The sequence below is a fragment of the Heloderma suspectum genome, chromosome 10 (assembly GCF_057233095.1).
Source record: "Heloderma suspectum isolate Gila_16-S chromosome 10, 16-S_ref, whole genome shotgun sequence".
NCBI classification, from domain to species: Eukaryota; Metazoa; Chordata; class Lepidosauria; order Squamata; family Helodermatidae; genus Heloderma; species Heloderma suspectum.
In genome coordinates, this window is record NC_139467.1 from 6,556,396 (window position 1) to 6,578,094 (window position 21,699).

The 21,699-nt window shown below is 48.1% G+C and overlaps 1 protein-coding gene across 1 annotated transcript in view; it reads left to right on the forward strand.

Moving 5' to 3' along the window:
- Positions 1-21,699, forward strand: part of LOC146337556 (SPARC-related modular calcium-binding protein 1-like) — a 62,272-nt gene that overhangs the window by 34,291 nt on the left and 6,282 nt on the right. Inside the window, exons 2-10 of the mRNA XM_084814857.1 lie at positions 4,693-4,891; positions 8,410-8,522; positions 10,535-10,634; positions 11,022-11,072; positions 11,692-11,748; positions 13,512-13,589; positions 16,490-16,682; positions 19,419-19,501; positions 20,485-20,584. Coding sequence (XP_084670983.1) covers positions 4,693-4,891; positions 8,410-8,522; positions 10,535-10,634; positions 11,022-11,072; positions 11,692-11,748; positions 13,512-13,589; positions 16,490-16,682; positions 19,419-19,501; positions 20,485-20,584 — 974 coding nt within the window. The remainder of the gene's footprint in view (positions 1-4,692; positions 4,892-8,409; positions 8,523-10,534; positions 10,635-11,021; positions 11,073-11,691; positions 11,749-13,511; positions 13,590-16,489; positions 16,683-19,418; positions 19,502-20,484; positions 20,585-21,699) is intronic.

Sequence of the window (21,699 nt, forward strand, 5' to 3'; positions counted from 1 at the left end):
TTTGAGATCTGCAGATCTCTTCATCAGGCAACATGTTCCAAAAAGCAGGTTGGGGGAGGGGGTGTCTGTGCAGTCAGAGTCTTAAGGTGATATTGAGGAGGAGGAGGGTTTGCAGACATTCAAATTGGCCCTGCCAGGTGATGTGATGGTTCCAGTGTCCTCCAACCCCGTACCCTCCAGATATGTTGGAGAAGGCTGCCCCAGGACTACAGGGAACAAGAAAGTAGCAGACAATTGTTGAACCTCCATTTTTTAAAATATAAAAGCCAGCTGTTAATTCCAAATTTTCTCCATCCTGGGCAAAGCAGTCAGGTTCCTTCGTTGGTGGAAAACAGAAGCAGAGATCAATCCCTTTGTGTGCAGTTCATCAAATTCAGTCTAATACTAAGTTTGCTTGCCAGTCATAAAATATCGCCATATCAATTGTAAAATAAATAAATAATCAAAAACTTTTTAAAGTCAAAACATCAGAAATTGCTGTTGGACATCATGAGATGTCTCATTCGAAGGATAAATACTCGATGAATAATTGGGTGATATTTGAATGTGAGAACAGCTGATGAGATGACTGTCCACCATCAAAAGGTGTAGAACAGCATATGGAACATGTAAAGTAGACGTTGGTTGTGGCTTTGACATGACAAGGAAAAATAAAGCACCTCTGAACATACATAGATGGCATGTCTCTCGTGGAACTGTGGGAGGGACTTCAACCCTAAGAGAGGTGGCTCTCAGGTCTAGGAAGCTAGCTCATAAGGTCTAGGAAGCTAGCTCATAATCTCAGGCACCTGGGGTCCCAATCCACCCCTCTGAGGCTCCCCAGAAGACCACACCACCTTTCCCCTGACCACTGATCATTTGGGGGTTGCCTTAAGAACATAAGAAGAGCCGTGCTGGATCAGACCAAGGGTCTATCCAGTCCAGCATTCTGTTCACACAGTGGCCAACCAGCTGCCTGTGGGAAGCCCACAAGCAGGATGTGAGCGCAACACCACCCTCCTGCCCATGTTCCCCAGCAATTGGCGTGCACAGGCATCCTGCCTCTGATACTGGAGGGAGCATATGGCCATCAGGACTAGTAACCATTGATAGCCTTCTCCTCCAGGAATTTGCTTAACCCCCTTTTTAGGCCATCCAAATTGGTGGCCATCACTACATCCTGTGGTAGCGAGTTCTATAGTTCAACTCTGCACTGTGTGGAGAAGTCCTTCCTTTGTTCTGTCCTGAATCTCCCCACGATCAGCTTCATGGGATGACCCCATTGGGTTCTAGTATTATGAGAGGGGGAGAAAAATGTCTCCCTCTCCACTTTCTCCACACCAGGCTTCATGTTGTCCACCTTACTTTCCTTGTTTTTGCATGTCCCCCCCGCCCCGCCGCCCAAATCTAAAAGGTTCGAGTGCCTCTCCTAAGGCTGAGTTACTCGCAGTAAGCGCTTTAACCTGCAACAGGCTGGGCCTTTGGGCCTTTTAGCCTTTGCTCCCGCCCACCACTGGAACAAGGCCTCCGAGTGCTTCGCTGAGATAGAATTTGGCCCTCCAGCTGAAAGAGGTTCAACACCCCTGGGACAGACTGTTTCTCCACCTCATCCAGTATTGGCTGTCCTGACTAACAGTGACTGTCTGGGGTGTCAGGTAGAAAAAGGGGTTTCCCACTGCCTCCTCTTTGACCCATGTAGCCGGTGACGTGATGGATTAAATCCAGTGGGGACTGATGGCTCCAATGTCAGTGGGGTGGTGGATCCACCCCAGGTTTCAGTCAGAACTCTACAGGAGCTATCCAAGGTACCTCTGCACCTTGGATAGCTCCTGTAGAGTTCCGACTGAAACCCAGGGCGGATCCACTGCCCCACCGACATTGGAGCCACCAGCCTCCAGTGACTGAATCTTGGGTCTTCGACATGCAGAGCGTGGTGCTGAGCTATGGTCTTTCCTGTGGCAGGCTCAGCCCCATCCTGACCTTATTTTTAGAAGTTAAATACAAGCTGGAAATCCTCAATCTTTCATTGGGCCGTCTACTGAGTTAAGTGCACACACCCCATTATCTTTGCCACCTTCCTGTACAGACCATCTTGGTGCTTTTAAACAGCGTCATGGGGCTGGAACTCAGCGGGTCCAGCCACCCCGCTGTGCCATCACTGCCTCTGTCCGTGGCTGCAAAAGTTCCGCCTGTTGTGCTCCTGCCTGCCTGCCTGCCATGCAGCTGTTCAAAAGCCAAGTGCTTCCATCAAGAGAAATTGGTGGCCCATCGGCCCAGAATCTATTCAAAGCCTGCTACAAAGAACCATTTTTTTCTTCCCCGAGCAAATGTAGAAAGAGTTAAATATATTTGCTCTTTTCTGCAGCTGTTTTAAGTGGTTGTATTTTTACACTCACTGGGCAGTGCCTCTCTCTCCCCCCCCCCCCCCATGCAAGACTGTGGTCTGGGCTGTTGCCTAGAAAAAAAAATTACGCCTCACTGTACATCAAGCAAAACTAGGTCTCCAACCGTGGTTGGCTTTTAATTGGCTGCTCTTTCGCCCGTGTTTATTTACACTGCAATTAGTTAAACCAACTCCTTTCACCGGCTGCCTTGAAGCACGCCAAGGTACACAATCAGTGCAGCGCCCCCCAGGGGCAGGGTACAATGGGGCAAAGGAGGGATGGAAAAAGAAGAGTGCATGTGTGCGCTTGTGTGTGGGGGCGCGGGGGAGAAATAGATCTTTGGTGACAACAAGAAGCCCAAAGCTCTGGGGAGGGAGTGTGTGCGTGTGCAGGGTTTTTTGTGAGAATGCGTGGAAACTGCCCGCCCCTGCAAAAAAACCCTCTCAATTTGCAGTGTGCCATGTCATCCAACAAGCTCTCTCTATCCTGCCAGCAAAACACACGGCTCTTTCTTCAAACCCCTCCCTGCCTTCTCTCCCTCTCCACACAGTCAAAAGATGCCTTCTTGGATCCCGAACATGGGCAGCAGGTTATTTTATGTATTATTCCTTTGATTTTATTGGTTATATTTTTATACTGCCCAATAGCCGAAGCTGCCTCAGTGGTTCACAACAATTGAAACCATAATGTTCAAGACAGTAAAATACAGACAATAAAGTAGAATATCAACATTTAAAAGTTTAAAACGACAAGACAAAAATAAAAATAATGGCCAAACAGAAGCGAATAGCAGGGTAGAGGCCCTCTTCTTAGTTTGTCGGGCCCCGTCTCTGGTTTTTAACTTCTAGGACAGTTAGAAGTTAACTGTCTACAACTGACTACAACACCCAGCATTCCTGACCATTGGCCATGCTGGCCAGAGCTGATGGGAGCTGAAGTCCAAAACATCTGGTGGGTGCCACATTGGAGAAGGCTGTTCTAGGAAAAGAGATTCCTGACCTCAGGTCAGTCTGGAAACACCGATTTCTAATCTGGAAGTGAGTTCTTCTCCAACCTGGTGCCCTCCAGATGTGTTGGGCTACAACTCCCATCTTCCCCAGCCAGCATGGCTAAAGATGAGAATTGAAGTGGGCTCCTAATTTCTTTCCCTAACAAGGGGCTTATCTACACAAGGCTGCTAATGTGCTGTGTCTGATTCCGGTTTCATCACAGAATTGACCGAGCACTACAAAAAGAGCATTTCCTTTCCTGCTTTTCTGCTACATAACCTCTAGGTGGCACTGTGGCATAGCAGAATAAGGCAAATATACAGGTAAAAAGGGCATTCATTCACTTTCACAAATAATACTGCATTTTCCCCGCCATTGGCCACGCTGGCTGTGGATGATGGGAGTTGTAGTCCAAAACATCCAGAGGGTGCCAGATTAGGGAAGGCTGCCCTATTTCCTGATGTGAGGGGACTTTCTGGCATTACGGAGTGGAGAGAGATATGCACTCTGCACCTGCACAGGACAATGTCCATCTCTCGTAGCATTCCAGAATTGATCCATGACATTACATGGGCTGGACCTGGGTGAGCCCAGCACAAATTAAGTCCTGCACCTCACTTTTTCAAAAAGATTTTCTCTCTTTCTTCAAGTTGTGACTGTTTTGTTTTAGTTACTTATTTATTTAGCATATTTATATCCCACTGTTCTTCCATTATGAAACTCAAAGTGGCTTACTATAAAATACTCAAAGTGCTTACAAGCTTCTTTCTCTCAATCACCTTTGCAACAACTTGGCTGCAATGCCCATTTTACAGAAATAGGCAAGCAAACTGAGGCTGTGATGTGGGGGTTGCCTGTGGCCCTTCGTGACGGAACTGGGCTTTGAACAAGGGATTCTTGCAATTAGAAAACTCTGCTGATTAACTGTATAGATGTGTAGTTCATTTATTTCTTGGGGTTAAGAAATAAATCTGCATAAACTTGAATAAGAGAAAAACCAATAACTCTAAAGAAAGGTACATTTGCTTTGTTTTTAGAAGATGCACAGGTATGTTGAAGTAGGCATCAACTTAGAAAAGGTGTGCCCCTTTCTTGCACAGAATAGATGGTGCTCATCTGTGGGGTTCCCCCCCCCCCAGTATTTGTTGTAAGCATTACAAACATGGACACCTTGAATTGTGCCTAGCAATGGACTGGGAACCAGTGCTGTCTTCATGGTTGGTTTTTTTCCTTATAGGCAATTGCATGTAGCTTTAATTGATTACAGCTCATATGATTCATTGACTAAGATTTCTTTAATTGTGCACCAGATCTCTTAACACTCGTCTGTCTCTTTGCAGTTCATCATCTCGGAGAGCGACCAGGGAGAGTTGCCGTGCCCGCTGGAGTGCCCTCAGGAGCGTGGCCGCCCTGTCTGCGCCTCCGACGGGAAGCTCTATAAGTCGCCGTGTGCCTTCCAGAGAGCTCGATGTCGGGAGCCTTCCCTCGAAGCTCTGCCCCGCTTCCGCTGTGGTGGGGCTGCCCACCGAGAGCCCAACAGTAGGTAGAGATTTTGTACAAAAGCTTTGTGCATGTGGCCGATCTGTGTGTGTGTGACCGAATGCAAAAGAGGACAGAGCTCTGGCGCCCTTCATAGTTACGAAGAGGGAATTTCTGGAAGGTGAAGCTTCTCCCCACCCTGCAGCACTATCATGGGACAAGCTGTACCTGCTGAAATTCTCTTTTGAACATAGCTGTCAAAGAGGGCTACAACGTCCGTCAGTGAATCGGTTAGATCAGGGGTGCAGAAGCTCTTTCAGCCAGAGGGTTGGATTCCATTTCAGGGGCCACATTCCCGAGGTGCGTGGGACCAAAGGCAAAAGGGCTGGAGCCCCAAATACCAACATATTGTAGCTTAGGAGAGGCATTTCAACCTTGTAGAATGGGGAAGAAAATACACGAAAACCACCAAATGATTGGTGTTTGGGGGAAAGGGGATGAGGACATGGCCTTCTGGGGACTGGATTGGGACCCCCAGAGGGCCAGGTGTGGCCCCCAAGCCTGAGGTACTGCGCCCTGGGTTAGATTGATGGATTACACCCCACTCCCCCCAAATTTGAATTGAATTCAGAACTAGCTTCTGGTTAATCACAATTTTTTTTTTTAAGCTGATTGTTCCCACAGAACATCCTTTGCCCAACATGGCGCACTACAGATGTGTTGGACTACAACTGGGGATGATGGGAGTTGTAGTCCAACAGATCTGAAGGGTGCCGGATTGGGGGGCGCTGATAAAAACTGCATATCACGGCATCATCTTAGGAGCTGTGTTTTCTTCTTCTGGCATACAGGACACCAGATGGCGTCTTCTAAGATGGCATCTGCTCTCTCTCTCTCTCTCTCTCTCTCACACACACACAGAGGCATCAGCTAAAAACAAAGGAAGTATGTCTTATCCCTGAAAAGTGTCTGTTTTATTCATATGCAAATTTATGCAGATTGAATTGGCTAAGTTTTTTTTTTTAAATCTAGTGACAGCCCTACTATTAAAGCCCTACATAATTAGTATTCTAACAGTTATAATTATAATCCATTTCTCTGTGTGGAGATGGTTGGGCCCCAGGCTGACTCGGCAACAGGGGCATCAAGGGGATTGAAAATGCTTCCACAATGCGTGGAAAGCTATAATCTGCTGTACACAAACTACGCTGATCCTTAGAAATTTCTCTCAGTCAGTTTTATCCCTCTCCCTCAAAAATCAGGACATGAAATCTGCACTCCAATGTAGGGATGTTGGAGAAATCCGCAATAGATTGAGGTAAGTTTGGATTTCTATGAATCCAATTTGCGGGTTCCTCAGCAGACTGGTTTTTTCCAAGCTGTGTGGTTGCTGTGGACTTGTGAAGTGGTTTTTCACTTGGGGGGAGATGTATGCTATTACACTTTTGTGCAAGTGCACATGAACAATAGCACACACTTGCGCTAGTGCGCATTAGCGCTAATGTGCATTAGCGCGAGTGGAACGACATTCTCTTTTAAAAAGTCCAGTTCCATCAAGACGTCTGACAATCTGTGAAACACAGATGGAACAGATTTAACAAAATCCATACATCCCTAGTTAAAGGCAAAGGCAGGCAGAGCTCTGGGCTGTGAGAGTTGGGGTCTACTTGCAGTGGTAGCCAGGAACAGAAGTCTAAAAGCAGAGCAAGCCACACATCAAAGGGACGTCTTCAACAAAGAAAAACCACAGTCCTTGGACTGCTGGGGACAGAGGAAAATTTCTTGTAGCATTCAGGAACATATCTATGCTAACAGAATGCAGCATGTATGTATGAGTAACTCTTTTTAATATAGTAAAATACATATAATTAATACTTCATAAGGGCCACTCAAAACTCACATAAAATTTGTGGGGGGGTTTCAAAAAAATTTCAAGTTTTGAGATCTCGGCAAAGCTGAACTGTTCCAAAAAGCAGGTTGGCGGCTTTCTGCACAGTCATAAGAACATAAGACCATAAGAAGAGCCCTGCTGGATCAGGACAAGGGTCCATTGAGTCCAGCGTTCTGTTCACACAGTGGCCAACCAGCTGCCTGAGGGAATCCCACGAGCGGGACACAAGTGCAACAGCACCCTCCCGCCCATGCTCCCCAGCCACTGGTGTACATAGGCCAGTACCGCCTCTGATACTGGAGGGCGCATAGAGCCACCAGGACCAGTGGCCATTGATAGCTTTATCCCAGCTGTTTGTAACCTTCCCTCATATGGGAGTTGGTCCAACCCCAGTTTAGCTGCACAATCAGGATCTTAAGATGATACGGAGGAGGAGGGTTTCAAATTCAAATTGCCCTCTGCCAGGTGATATGATGGTTTCAGTGTCCCTAAGGCAGTGTTCTCCAACCTGGTAGCCTCCAAATATGTTGGACTACAATTGTAGTCCCACACATCTGAAGGGCACCAGTTGGAGAAGGCTGCCCTAGGACCACAGGGAACAAAAAAGTAGGAGAGAATTGGTGATCCCCCATTTTTTAAAAATGTAAAATCCAGATATTAACTCCTCCTATCCTGGGTGAAACCGACAGTTTCCTTTCTTGGTGAAATGGAGAGCAACTAGGGAGTCTTTATATTAACAAAGCTAGCAATAAATTTAGATGCTGTGCTAGCTTAAAAGAGAGAGAGAGAGAGAGAGGGAGAGAGAGAGAGAGAGAATAGAAGCCTGGTGGCTCTGATATCAGTGGGGCAGTGAATCCGCTCCGGGTTTCAGTCAGAACCAGTTTTCTGTAGTAAGAGAAAGGATGGAAGAAGCAGGGGAAAAACACTGGAGGGTGACGAGTTGGAGATGATATCATCCGGACCCTCTGTAAAATTCCATGAATGAGGCAGGCCAATGGCACCATACAAACCTAATCTGGAAGCACCTATAATCAAAACAATATGCAGGCAAATAGTAAAGAAGAAGAAAATCCCAGAAAAGCAGAAATCACATGTGATGTCAGGGTGGACACTGAGCCCATAGAATCTCAGAGTAGTTCTGATTCTGAGGTGGAGCAGCCGCTCCTGGGAGAGGAGCGCGCTCATCCTTCCCAGGGCCAACAGCTGGCAGAGATTCCTCCCACCGGCATTCCTGACATAGATAGCGGTCCCGGGAGTGAGAGAGTGCGGGAAGAAGACTTGCTGGACGTGTGACACCGACGCAGGGAGTGGCGCCAAATGGAGGCACCTGTCCAAGGCACCTGGAGCAGGACCTCCGTTGTTGATTGTAGTGCCTGGGTAGATTCATATCACATATACTTTGTGTTTGGTGAAAGAGGAGAAACAAGAGGACACTGTTTGCCACTTCTAATCCCATAACACCCCTGAGTTGGAACCCTGTCTCCAACCCGAGAGGCACTTTTGTAATAAAAAGCTCCTCGGGCTCATGGCAGAATGAAAGTTAACAAACTCTTCTTTGGAAACCTACCCGTCCCAGGGAGGCATAGATCAGATGGCTTTCAGTGGTGATAGAGGTGCTCTCTGTACATGCTCAGAAGCTCTTTGATGCTGCATTTTTACCTGTGTCCTTGTCCTATCTCCCATGCAGACACCAACCTCTCCCGCTGCCTGGAGGACCGAGCCGTCGCGCTCTCGCAGTCCCGGCGCCAGGCTCATGCGACGTACGTCCCAGAATGTGGCGAAGACGGCACCTTCCTGCAGGTAACTTCTTCCTGCCTTTCCTTGGCAGCATGGTGCTGTCCACCTACCCCCCACCCCGCCTCCAGTGGACTCCTTGGCCCTCAGAATGGGGGGTTTCCTCTAGCAGACTTCACCAAAACCATCCTGGTTGTGGGAACAGAACGACCATTCCAGTTTGTTAAAGGATCATTCATTTGGGTTACAGGATTGTTTTAATGAAAGCAATGGAATTGCAGGGGTTGCACTGGAGTGCGCTCTTGCAGGTGCATAGGCATGCGTTGCCGCGAGGGTATGCTGGGATGCCTGGGTGAAAGCAAGAACGGTCGGGTATGGCATAAGGTGTGTATTGCTGTAAGCTTTAAACATTTCAGACAATCTTTTGGGCTCTGTTCTCAGAAAGCTGCCAGGAAGAGACTGGGGGCAGGGGTGTGCATTTATTTATTTAAGTAGGTTAGGGTGCAATCCTATGCATGTTTAGACAGAAAAAAGTCCTACAATTCCCAGCTGGGGAACACTGGGAATTGTAGGACTTTTTTCTGTTTCAACATGCATAGGATTGCACCCTAAGTAAGAAAGTGCTGGATCTGCAGGGGAGCCCCATCATCTGTTCCAGAAGGAAGCCTTCTGTTATGGCTGTTGACCCGGCCATTCACGTGTGTAGGCAGATTCAGGATGGCTCTTCAACACTTTTCATCCAGAGGAGCAAACGGTTAGGAGACGGTGTCCTGATAGCCGGGCATCTCTCCGTATTTGTGAATGAGATCTCCATCAGTGCTTGGAGAAGGAGGTGACAGCCCTCCAGCTGAGGGGAAGCAGCGGAGGGACAGTGCAAAGAGTCGTTCACCGTTTGGAGAGACTGAAGCAGAGCAGGGGTTGGATCCAGACTTAGTCATGACTAACTCAAGCCCCGTTTATTTCCATCGATATTCTAACATGACTAAGGCTGCAATCCTGTACACACTTACCTGGGAGTAAGTCCCATGGAATTCAGCAGAGCTTACTTTTGAGTAGACAAGCATAAGGGTTGCACTTTGGATGGCGTTTGCTGCTGAGGGTGCAGTCTGGGGCGTCTTCTGCCTTGCAGGAGTGCCTGTTGTTTGCCTCCACTGACGTTCTGGCCCTATATTCAGAAAAAAAAGAAAATATTCTCCATCAAGCGTTCCCTCATCCAAAGGAAACCAAACCCAATAGCGTTACCCCTGGAACGTCTCTGTGCTTAAGGTAGTGGGGAGTGTGTAACTAGGGATGGGCGGATGAGCAGTGTCTGAGATCGCGAGAATTCTCTGTGCATCGTCTAGATGCTCATCTTGTGACTGATTCCCATTCGCGATCACTGCTTGCTTTGTGCGAATGAGAAACTTCTGCAAATCAAGTGGTGATTGAACAGGAGATTTGCACAAACTGAGCAGCGATCGAATGGGAGATTTGCGCAAACCAAGCAGCCATCAAACAGGAGATTTGCACAAACCTTTCCAGATTTGTGCAAATCTCCTAATTTGTGCAAATTTCCTCCATAGACTAAAGCGGGGCTGATTCAGTCTACTGAGGAAATTTGCACAAATTGAACTGGGAATTGGGAACGAGACAAATGCAAGCGTGTGTTCTACAGTTCATGAATATTTTCAGTGGACATATGCTTGTGCTCATGCTCATGTTTGAACCTTCGAATGGGGCATTCTTGCATGTTTTGCAAGCAAAAATGAAATTCTCATACTTCCCTATGTGTGACACCTGTTTCTTGATCATAAGAATGTGGGGGCAGGCTGCCATTACACAGTGTTGAAGGAAAGGCTTTCTTTACATGCTCAGAGGCACTTGAATGACGTAATTATTTAATATCAGTTTCTTTAAAGAAGTGGCATGCATGGCTATTAGAAAGCGATGCTCAGCTGGAGTGTTAAGGCAGGAGGAGTGGAGGTTACCAGACCAACCGTGTCTGCAAGCTATATATTTTTTCTACCGGCACGACTGACCGCGTGATAAGAGAGGGATCTGGCCTTGACTTCATTATCCCCCTTCCTTCTCCCTCCTAGGTCCAGTGCCATAAACAGACTGGATACTGCTGGTGCGCCACACCTGAAGGGAAGCCCATCAGTGGAACCTCAGTGCTCAACGAAACACCAAATTGTACAGGTATTTTCTTCTTCAGTTTCTCCTGCACGTCGCATCTCTCTCCTTCAGAGAGCAGGTTCTAGGGTGCTGCCCCATGATATCCCCCTCCTCCTTCGTCAGGGAAGAGAGTTGCCAAGGGTTTGTTTTTTTTTTCTGGGCCCACTCCTGCACCTTTTAACTCACAGTAATTCAGCAGGGGATGCTTTTTCTGGCACAGAGATGAAGCCACAGGAAATTTTTTCCACCCAATCAATTGCTGTATGTCGGGCCTCTGTTTAAGGCACAAGAACAGGGCCAGTCAAAAAATGTTGGCTATTCAGAGTAGAGCAGGAGGGAGGGGGGGAAAGCAGAGCTGGTTTGTAACCCCTTAATTCCTCTTGCCACTTTCTGCACCACTACCCCTGGCAGGTTCCTACACAGTTCGAACTTCATGGCAAGATCCTAACTCCTCTCGGAGAGGTAAGGCTCCATCCCACCTGCTCTTGTCCTGCTTTTGCACCCCACCAGCTGCCCATCCCTCTGCCAAATACTGGCCCAGCCATTTCTACCCTGGGGGTAAGATATTTAAAAATCCAGACCCAGCCATCAGAATGACGTTCTCTAGGGATCTCCAGGGAAGAAAGGGTGCTCCCTCTAAAGGCAAGTGTGAGTACTGCGCCTCCACCTGTGACTAGAGTTCCACAGGGAGGGGCAGGAGGTGGAGCCAGGACTCCTGGGTCCCATTTCCAGCTACGGGAGCGGAATGCGGTTAGATAGTTGGATTGGGGGGGGCACTACTGCTGAAGAGAGAACAAAGTTGGATTGCGTGTCCCCCAGTAAAAAAAATGTCCGATGCCTTTAATAGCTGCGTGGCAGGCAGAAATTCAACAGGTTCAGCTTTCCCCACATTAGGAAAATCTGCACCTGTTGGAATTCTGCCTGTCCAAGACACAGCGCCCCTGCCAGGAAAAAAATAATGGTGGCAACCCTAGAGGCAAGCCATCCTGTAGCTCTGAACTCCTCCATTTTTTGGACAAAGTAGATGACGCTAAAACCTCTGTAATAGTTGCCTTCGACCTCTTTTCCTCCCTGAACGCAGAAGAAGGCGCCAGGCCCCGGCCCACCCAGTCAAGCCCCCTGCCCCACAAGCAGGAAGGTAAGTGGTCCTCCTTACCCCACCCAGTTCCACCCATTTGGGAAGGTGAAGCCCTTGCTCTCCTGTTGCCATTGCTATGGGTTTGTTTGCAGTATAAAGAAAGGTCTGTGACGTGCGTGTTGTAATGAAATATGAAAAAGGTTAATACACAACTTTAAAAGCTGTCAACCGATTAATTTTTTTTTTGGTTGATTAATCAATTCAGGGCGCCATCCTATGCATGTTTAGACAGAAATTGTCCTAAAACTCCCAGCATGCCCCAGCCAGCCCTGCTGGCTGGGGCATGCTGGGAATTATAGGACGTTTTCCTGTCTAAACATGCATAGGATTGTGCCCTCAGCCTCTTTATAGCTATGGTTGCTCCCAGATTAGCAGTGCAGTCTAAAATGACAAAATACCGTTTTCCCCCTGGCTTTTTACTGAAAAGCCAGATGACAACATTAGGAGATTGTTCTTTATATTATATTCTTTATTTTATTTATATCCCATCTTTTCTGCCCAAAAATGGCACTCAAGGTTGCTAACAATAAAATCCAGATTAAAATCATCTTAATTAAAACAGCATAAAAACAAATAAATTAAAATTCAATTAAAAATACAACAACAACAGAAATAAGCAGTACCAACCAATTAAAAAAAACACCTTTAGCAACAGATCAGTTTATATGCCAAAGGTCTGCCTGAATAAAAACATCTTTGGCTGCTGGGGGAGGACAACAGAGAGGGAGCTAAGCTAGCCTCCCTCAGCAGAGAGTTTTAGAACCTGGGAGCAGCCACTGAGAAGGCCCTTTGTATTCCAGTCTTTTCTGGGTTGCCCCCCAATATCTTTTCAGCCTTGATTTGTGCCTTTTTGCCAGGGGCAGATAAAGCACAACTTCAGTACCATCCTGACATAATACTAGAACCCACTGGGGTCACCCCATGAAGCTGATTGGGAAGAGCTTCAGGACAGATAAGAGGAAGGACTTCTTTGCCACTTGTTGCAAAGGATGTGTCTGTGTGGAATGGCTGCCCCCTAGTTAAGGGTGGGGGGAATGGGTTCCCGTACAATTTGGGAACAATTGCGTCCTGTTGGGGGAGCTGGCAAGTCTAGGAGTGGGGTTGTGTCCCTCTTTCTGTTAGGGCCGGGAGGTCTGTGCATTGTATTCGGAAGGAATGTATATGAAGCAGATGCATGGATGGGGTGGCCATCAAACAGCTGGCTGGTATGAAGTAGTCCCCTAATGCCATGTCCAGGGGTCATTAGGACTGAAGCCTATAGGACAAAATCTGCATAAAATCTGCATATATATCATATTTTGAAATAATTACTAGGATTTATTTAAATGTAACAGATTCAAAGCCAGCCAATTACTCTGTCATACAAATAATCTCAAATAAAATAAATTCTTCAGTTAATTTGCATCCTGACCCAATTCATCCCAAACCAAAGGAGAAAGCCCCCCCCCCCCCCCGGTTAATTGCTGTGCAGGGGGAAGCTGTAGCAACATGTGGGGAGGGGACAGTTAACCCTTCTCTCCACAGCTACAATCCCCCTTGAAAATTGCCCCTGCGTGGCAATTAAGCTGAGGGAAAAAAGCCTGTCCATTGGCACCAATGGACCCTCAGGGCCCTGTGGAATAGATCAGGGCCCTGGGAAATATATCCAGGGCTCTGGCCTCATGGGCCCTTGTGTAGCACGCCCCTGACCAGTCTGCTTTCCCTTTCCTATTGTCTGTGTCTCTCTCTGTATGTGTGTCTGTTTCTGTCTCCACTCCATCCAGAGGGGACCTCTTTGCCATTCCTGATCCCCATCATCATCCCAGATTTCAAGCCCAACCACACGCCGAAGCCTGCTCAAGGTGAGCCCTTGGCAACATCCGACCCTCAACAGCCAGCCTTAGAAGGCAAGGGGCGGCCGCTTGCAAGCGCAGGGCTGCCCCTCAACTGCAGCCGGGCCCTTGCTGCGGCCTCGCCTTGTCCCCCGTCTTGCAAGCTATCTCTGGCACATGAGTTCTGCAGAAGCTGCGGGGGGGGGGGGGCAGCGGGGCAGCGGGGCTACTGCTTGGCTTCAGCCCTGCGTTTGCCAGGACAACGTAGAGCTGGGAAAGGTGCAGAGAAGGGTCATCATCATGGCTGACATAAAACACGCGAAGCCCTGCTAATCCATCAGGAAGCATCTCAAATGCACAGCTTGCTTTGTTTTGGGTGTAATTTGGAAAATAATTTAGGGAGCGATCCTATGGAGGGTTAGACAGAAAAAGGCCCTACAACTCCCAGCATGCCCCAGCCAGCAGGGCTGGCTGGGGCATGCTGGGAGTTGTAGGGCCTTTTTTCTGTCTAACCTTCCATAGGATGGCACCCTTAGCTGTTCAAGACTGGGATTCTACAACTGTAGGACAGTGAGTGTCTGCTACCTGGAGATGGGACTTTACTGTTTTGTTCCCTCCAGCCACTAGGTAACACTACTCAATTTGGGTCCTGTTGACATTTGGGGGGTTTTACACTAGTGCACCACCCAAAATTATGCTCCAATTATGCGTTGCTGATATAAAAAGTGTCACGTTCCTCTCTCCTGCTTTTTGTTCTCTGCCTACCAGTGGTGCAGTGGCAACTTTTGAAGTGCAGGCTCTCGTCATGACAGTCCCCAGAGCCACACCCCCAAGGAGAGTCCAACAATCCAGGCAGCAGGGTTGATCACTATCAACAAACCTGTTCTAGTGGTTTTCATCCCCGCCAGGAGCAGGTCTTTTGTAAAGCTCATGGGTCTTCACAGAATCACAGAATCATAGAATAGTAGGGTTGGAAGGGGCCTACAAGGCCATCGAATCCAACCCCCTGCTCAATGCAGGACTCCGAGTCAGAGCATCCCTGACAGATGGCTATCCAGCCTCATCTTGAATGCCTCCAGTGTGGGAGAGCCCACCACCTCCCGAGGTCATGGGGCCCATTGCCGTATTGCTCTAACAGTCAGGAGGTTTTTCCTGATGTTCATCCGGAATCTGGCTTCCTGTCACTTCAGCCCATTATTCCATGTCCTGCGCTGTGGGATTCTGCATTGCCCATTCAAGACCAAGCCACTCCAGACTACTTTGCATTGCAACATGGAACAATATATTGTTGCTGAGAAAATTTATTTCTGCCCAGCTACTGCGAGGATTGCAGTTAAGCTCAGAGGGAACAAGGCATTCCGAGCGGGGTGGCAGACGACATCAGGGTCCCTGCTAATACAGGTGTCCCAGCGCTGTGTCCCTGCGAGCCCCGGCTCCATGACAGCACTGCTGCCTCGCGAGGAAACCACGTTTCATCTCAGGTTTCACCTGGAGTACTGACTGGATTTTTTATTTTCAAACATGGGGAACCTAGCCAGTGTCGGTTAGTGGTTAGAGTGTTGGACTGGGGCTGAGGAGACCTGGGTTCAAGTCCCCACTCAGCCGTGAAGCTCACTGGGTGACTTTAGGCCGGCCACTGACTCTCAGCCTAATCTACCTCACAGGGGTTTTGTGAGGATAAAGTGGAGAGAAGGAGGACCGTGAAAGCCACCTTGGGTTCCTTGCAAGAGGAAAAAGGTGGGATATAAAAGTAATAGTAATAATAATAATAATAATAAGCCATTGTGTGTTTGCTTGCCTTTACAGTCCTACGTGTAACGTGAAACATACATGACACTTAGTAGAGCCCGATACACTTAAGTCTGCACTGCGTCCTCTACTCCAGCCTTCCCCAATCTGGTGCCCTCCAGATGTTTTGGACTTCTGGCCACCTCCAGCGTGTGCTCTGGAGAGCCCGGCCAGCCTCTCTCCCACTGTGGCATTGGCTGCAATGGCAGAGTGGCCGGCGGGGCTCTCTGGAGCAGCCATCTGCCCTCTGTTTTCCTCATTGCACGCCCCCCCCCCTTTTGCTGCTGTAGTGTCAGCTTTATGGAGAGCCCCGCGGCCTGAAGAAGCCCCTGTGTGTCTCTGACAAGAGCTCCTCAGCCACTTCTTCTGGCCTCACAGCCCTCCATAGAGCTTACGCAGCAGTGGTAAGGGGAAGGGGAGTGTGCGACAGGGGAAGGGGGCGCAACGCAGCAGCACGTGTCCTCTCCCACCTCAGGCAGCGAGAGAGCTTGCACTGGGGCTGGGCTCGGAGCAGATGAAAAGGAAATCCTTGTTCACACCAACACATAAGAAATGTACAGAATTCTCTGCCACAAGACCAGCTTCTTTAAGAGACTCCTAGGTGTTTCTGTAATACATATCTGCTTCTTTGCAGACTTGAGCATAAGGGAGCAGGCCAGCACCTAGTTGGTGCTGCTCTGTAAAAAGGTACTGATTCCCTCCAAAGCAAACAGCATGCCTTCAGAGTCCTGCAAAGTTCCTTTTTCTTTGCCAGTCAGCTGCAAAAGCTCAGTCTTTTTTTTCCAGCCGGCTTCATTGCTGGCTACCATGGCTCCTCTCCAGCCCCCACCCAAGTCAATGGGGTGAGTTCAGTACCTAGTAGCCACCAGCCATCAAAGCCCATCACTGCTCATCTTAGCAAGCATTTTCTATACACCACAATCCATTGAAGAAGTGTTGTTTGGTATTAGCTGAACAAAAGCTTTCAGGGAGACATCCTTCTCCATCCTTGATTAAAAATAGCAATATTTTAAAGCTTCAGACTTTTAATGGATAGATTCCAACAAAAGTCTACAATCCTGTAGCTGGTGGGGGTGGTAAGAGGTGGTTTGATGACTTTGTTCTGACTGGCAGCTGCCTTGTGCCATTTCTCTTCCCTGTAGAGCATCCCCCATCCTGTGAACAAGAGCGGCGCGAAGCCATTGACGAGGCCCGGCAGCACCAGCAAGAAGGCACCTTCATCCCAGAATGTGAGGGGGACGGCACCTATAAGGCCGTGCAATGCCATCAGGCTACGGGGTACTGTTGGTGCGTGCGGGTGGACACCGGCCGGCCTGTCCCAGGCACGTCCACACGGTCAGTATTGAAGTCCCACTATCGGGCTGTTCACACAACATGCTAACCCACACTTGGTGTCTGAGTGTGGGTTGTTGTTGAACCATGGGTTGTTTGTTGAAACGTGGGTTAGTGTGTTGTCCAAACCCAGAGCATTTTCCGCTGGGTGGCTTGTTAACCTTGCACTGTGGCTTGCTAACCACCCTGAATAACCCAACAACAAACCATAGGTTCTCAAGGTGGCTTGTTCGAGAAATATAAACCGCGCTGCATGCTTAACAAGCCACCCTGCAGAAAATGTCCTGGGTTCAGGCAATATGCTAACCCACGGTTCAACAAACAACCCGCTGTTCATCAACAGCCCACACTCAACCGCTGAGTGTGGGAACCCAGTCAGTGTCTGCGGGCCGTGTTGAGCGAGATGGACCAAGGGTCTGACTTCCTATGTTGCCTTTTAATCTATGGCACCCTGACTGCACAGAACCCTCCCCAAAGAAGTTCATCTCATGACCACTTTATTATCATTAAGGCACTGGGTTAAAACATATTTATTTATTTATTTCTATACTGTCCAATAGCCAAAGCTCTCTGGGCAGTTCACAAAAATTAAAATCACAAAGCTCAGCGTAAAACAAAATATGAAAGCTTGAAGTCACAATATAACAGTACAACCGGAATAAAATCTAGCAGCAGTGCAGATATTTAAAATACAGATTTAAAACACCAGAGCTCAAAGATTAGGATGCTAAAATGCTAAAATACTGCGAGAACAAAAAGGTCTTCACCTGGCGCTTGAAGGAGTACAACATAGGCACCAGGCAAACCTCTCTAGGGAGCTCATTCCCCAGCCAGGGTGCCACAGCAGAAAAGGCCCCCTTCCTGGTTTTTATTGTCTCAGGCATTTAAAGATTTCGTATTAGAAAACACTGGGTTGCTTGAAAAACTTCCACTTGGCTGTTTTCATGTTTTTTTCTTTTAATTTTCTTTTAATTGTATTGTTTGTTGTATGTTCTAGTGTGCTATTGTGCTTTAAATTATATTGTAAACCTCCCTAGCTTATGATCAATAGCAACAGTGGGGCAAAATGAAATTATCATTATTATTATCATTACTATTATTATCATTTCGATTTCTTAGATGATTTCCTCAAAGGAAACCCGGAGGCGACTTACAACAGAATTAAAACCTACAAAATTGAAAACGTCTAAAACAATTAAACACTAAAATACAAGCACCCCATAAAAGAAACGTCTGTATGCACCAATGGGACAAGAAGCAATTAACCTTTGGAGAAACGCTCCCCTTGACAGAAGTTTTTTTCCTATGACTAAATGCCATGCATGGAGGGGTGGGGAGAGGGCAATTTTTGTCAGGATTGCAGCTGAGCCAGGAAGGGTTAAAATCCCCCCTGCTGCACCAAGTTCTTGGGTGTTTTTTAACTGAGATGTGGTTGCTAAGTACACTACTAATGTCTACTGTAGCCAGCGTGGTATAGCGATGGGAGTGTTGGTCCGGGAGTCGGGAGATCCGGGTTCTAGTCCCCACTCGGCCATGGAAGTCACTGGGTGACTTTGGGCCAGTCACAGACTCTCAGCCCAGCCTCCCTCACAGGGTTGTTGTTGTGAGGATAAAATGGAGAGGAGAAGGATCATGTACGCTGCCTTGGGCTCCTTAAAGAGGAAAAAAGGTGGGATATAAATGTAATACATACATACATACATACATACATACATAACACTTTGACCCTTAGAGAACATATGAGAGCAATAAAAAATTATAAAGGATCTGGCAAGATCTTTTTTTGTTCCTCTCATATAATACCGGGAGTTAGAGCTCACCAATGAAGCTGATCCGTCAGAAGCACTCGGTTGGGCCACTGTAGGTAATGGGATGCTAAATGAGATGGATCTTGAGTCCAATCCAGCAGAGTTAGACAAACTCATGGAGGAGAAATCTGCTAATGGCTATTGTCTGTGATAGCTAAATGGAGCCTCCATATTCACAGAAAATCTACCTCTGTTGCTGGGGTCAAAGCAGCAGGGCCAGAGTCAAGGGTTGACATGGTTGGGCACCTGTTGAGGGCCCCCACCCAGGAGGGGCCCATGGACAAGAGCCCCCTGGACCTGCTCCTTCTCTTCACCATTGCAACCTGCTTGTTCACCCGCCTCTTGCGTCAGCCCAGACAACAGTGGCGGTGAGAAGGAGGAGCTGGAGATGCCACGGCCTCCTCGGCCATTGGCTCTCTGCCCACCTGGCAAGCAGTGGCAATGATGAGAAAGGGAATGCGGAACAATGGCAGCTGGTGACGATGGTGGTGAGAAGGCTGAGGCAGGGGGCCCTTGAGGGTGTCTTGCCCAAGGGCCCTCAAAAACCTGGAGCCGGCACCACAGAGAAGAATGGGCACACCTCACTTCCGTGCAGTGCTTCTGAGCTTCCCAGAGGTGTCTGGCCGCCCACAGTTGGAAACAGGATGGCAGGCTAGATGGATCCAGCCAGGCTCTGATCCAACCAGGCTGTTCTTACACGTTTATCCTGCAAAAGCTGACACCTGGAGCCAGGAGGACACAGAGCGCGGAGTTTGGATAGAGAGATCTGTCTGGGGCATCGCCTTCTCCTCCCACTCTCTCTTTGGGTGGGCCCCTCGATAAATACTTATTGGGGATTCTGTCGTGCCTCCCACTCTCCCCTTGATGGGCCCCGCATGCAATAAAAAAAACTCCGCCACCTCTCCTCCATGCAGACTCTTCCTTCCTACAGGAATTTCCCCCCAGACTGTGAGGCTGACACAGCAGCCAAGAGTGCGGAACTGGGCTCCCTTTTCCGGGATCGGACCCTTCCAGGTAGGTCCTGGGGCTTCTAGCCTAATGGTTTTTATCTGTGTGATTATTTTTAAACATTTCCTTGTCATCTTTCTGTCAGTTGACAGATGGGCCAGGGGTGTTGAACCTTTTTCAGCCTGAGGGCCGAAGCTCTTGGGGGCTGCATTCCATAGGTGGGCGGGGCCAGAGGCAAAAGGGGCAGGGCCAAAAGCACTAAAAATACCAGCCTATTGGAGCTTCAAGCTCTTACTGCCACTAGCCGTAGGAGAAGCATTTCAACTTTTCAGAATGAGAAAAAAACTGCACAAAAGCCAGGAAGCCACCAAATGATTGGTGGTCGGGGAAAGGGGATGGGGTCAAATAAAAGGGGCATGGCTTTCTGGAGAACCCTGGCCAGCTGGACTGGTACCTCATGAGGGCTGGATTTGGCCCCCAGGTCTGGGGTTCTGCACTTCCTCCCTAGACACAGACTATTTAGGGCGCTAAAAAGTAGGGATGTGCAAACCAGCCCTGTCCGGGTTCTCTGGGCGCCCACCCAGCCTCTGCCCCAGCTCACCGGTCCCTGGACCACGCTTGAGCCCCTCCCACGCTCAGCAAGCAGCCTACAGTCACACAGGCAGCCTCATCAAGCTCCGCAGTCACCATTTTTTGAAAAATAAAATGGTAATCGCAAAAATGCGCATATTTGCACATACGTGAAAATGTGCATATTTGTACATATGCAAAAATGCGCATTTTGTGCACATGCAAATATGCGCATTTTTGCGGTCGCCATTTTATTTTTCAAAAAATGGCAACCACAGAGCTCAACGAGGCCGCCAGGGTGAGTATGGGCCACTTGATGAGAGCAGGCAGGGGGCAAGTGGGGGCAGGGGCTCAGTGAGCGTGGCTTGGGGCCGTGGGCAGAGGGGGTTCCGCTGGATTCCCAGATGGAATCAGGCACCCGCACCGTCACTACTAAAAAGTGAACGTCTTGAAAGATTCCCTCCTTCCTTTCCTGCTAGGTTGTCCCGGCGCTAAGAAGGCAGAGTTTCTCTCCAATTTGATCAAAGCCTTAGCTTCAGACATGTTGCAGTCAAGAATGATGCCCGTCCCGTACCGAAGGTAAGTGCTGGCCAGATGGGTCCAAAGGCTGGGAAATCTCCTTGCTAAGCTACTCCAGCCCTTTCATTAGCTATAGAATCAAAGACCCACAGGGTTATATGGGATTGAAAGCCCCCCCCCCCCATCCTGCAACACATGCTCCTTCATTTCTCCCATGCCTGTTTAACCTTAAAGACTCATTTGGGTCCCACAAAGGTGTTTAACAAGCTTGTTACATTACCAACATGCCTGTATTGAGCTGAATGAATAATCAAGATTCCGCAGGCAACGCAGATAAAGAGAAACCCTGCTGCAGGCCTGTGTCTTAGAGCCCTGCCAGGGAATTGTATATAACCCTTGCTAACTACACCTGTTAGTTTCCAAATATATGGGGAACCTGAATGTAATCAAGATTCAGCTGATGGTTTTAAATTGTTAAAGATAGATGTTGTTGTTGTGTGTGCTGTTTGTTCCATGTTTTTATGTGAATAGATTTATATGTTATATGATCTATTTTAATGTGTTTTTAATTTTTGTGAACCGCCCAGAGAGCTTTGGCTCTGGAGCGGTATAGAAATATAATAAATGAAATGAAATGGACATGTGCTCCAAGCAGAAACGGCCTACTTGAAATATCATATCCACCTCCTTGAGGTGTGACAAGCAAGAGGCAGTTTTGAACTTGGCCAAAGAAAAAGTTCTACATTTCTAGAGTAGGCTGGCGAGTACAAGCCTTGGGGGCTGTGGTTGCTTTGGGGGGGTGAGGGTGCTTCCAACTGAGCCATTTACTCCTATGTAGTCGCAGTTTGTTCACTCACTTTTTATGTGGCATCCACATGACATATTCATCCAGTTGTCATTCTACCATGTTTCCACCATTTTTCTTCCATCTCTTTTGAGACCGCAGAGACTGTCTTTGTTGTTGTTGCAATTAACAGAACAGGTGTGATGTTTCCACACGTGTGGATGAGGAAAAGCAAAATTTGAAGCACATGGTGGGTGGGAGAAATAGGTCTATTGACGATGTGGTTAGCGATGCCGAGATTTCCCTTTGTAGTGCCACTCTGCAGTATCTCTTTGCCTATTGCCTTTGGATCAGAATTTCCCAAATGTTTGCTGGTTAAGCCAAGATGAAC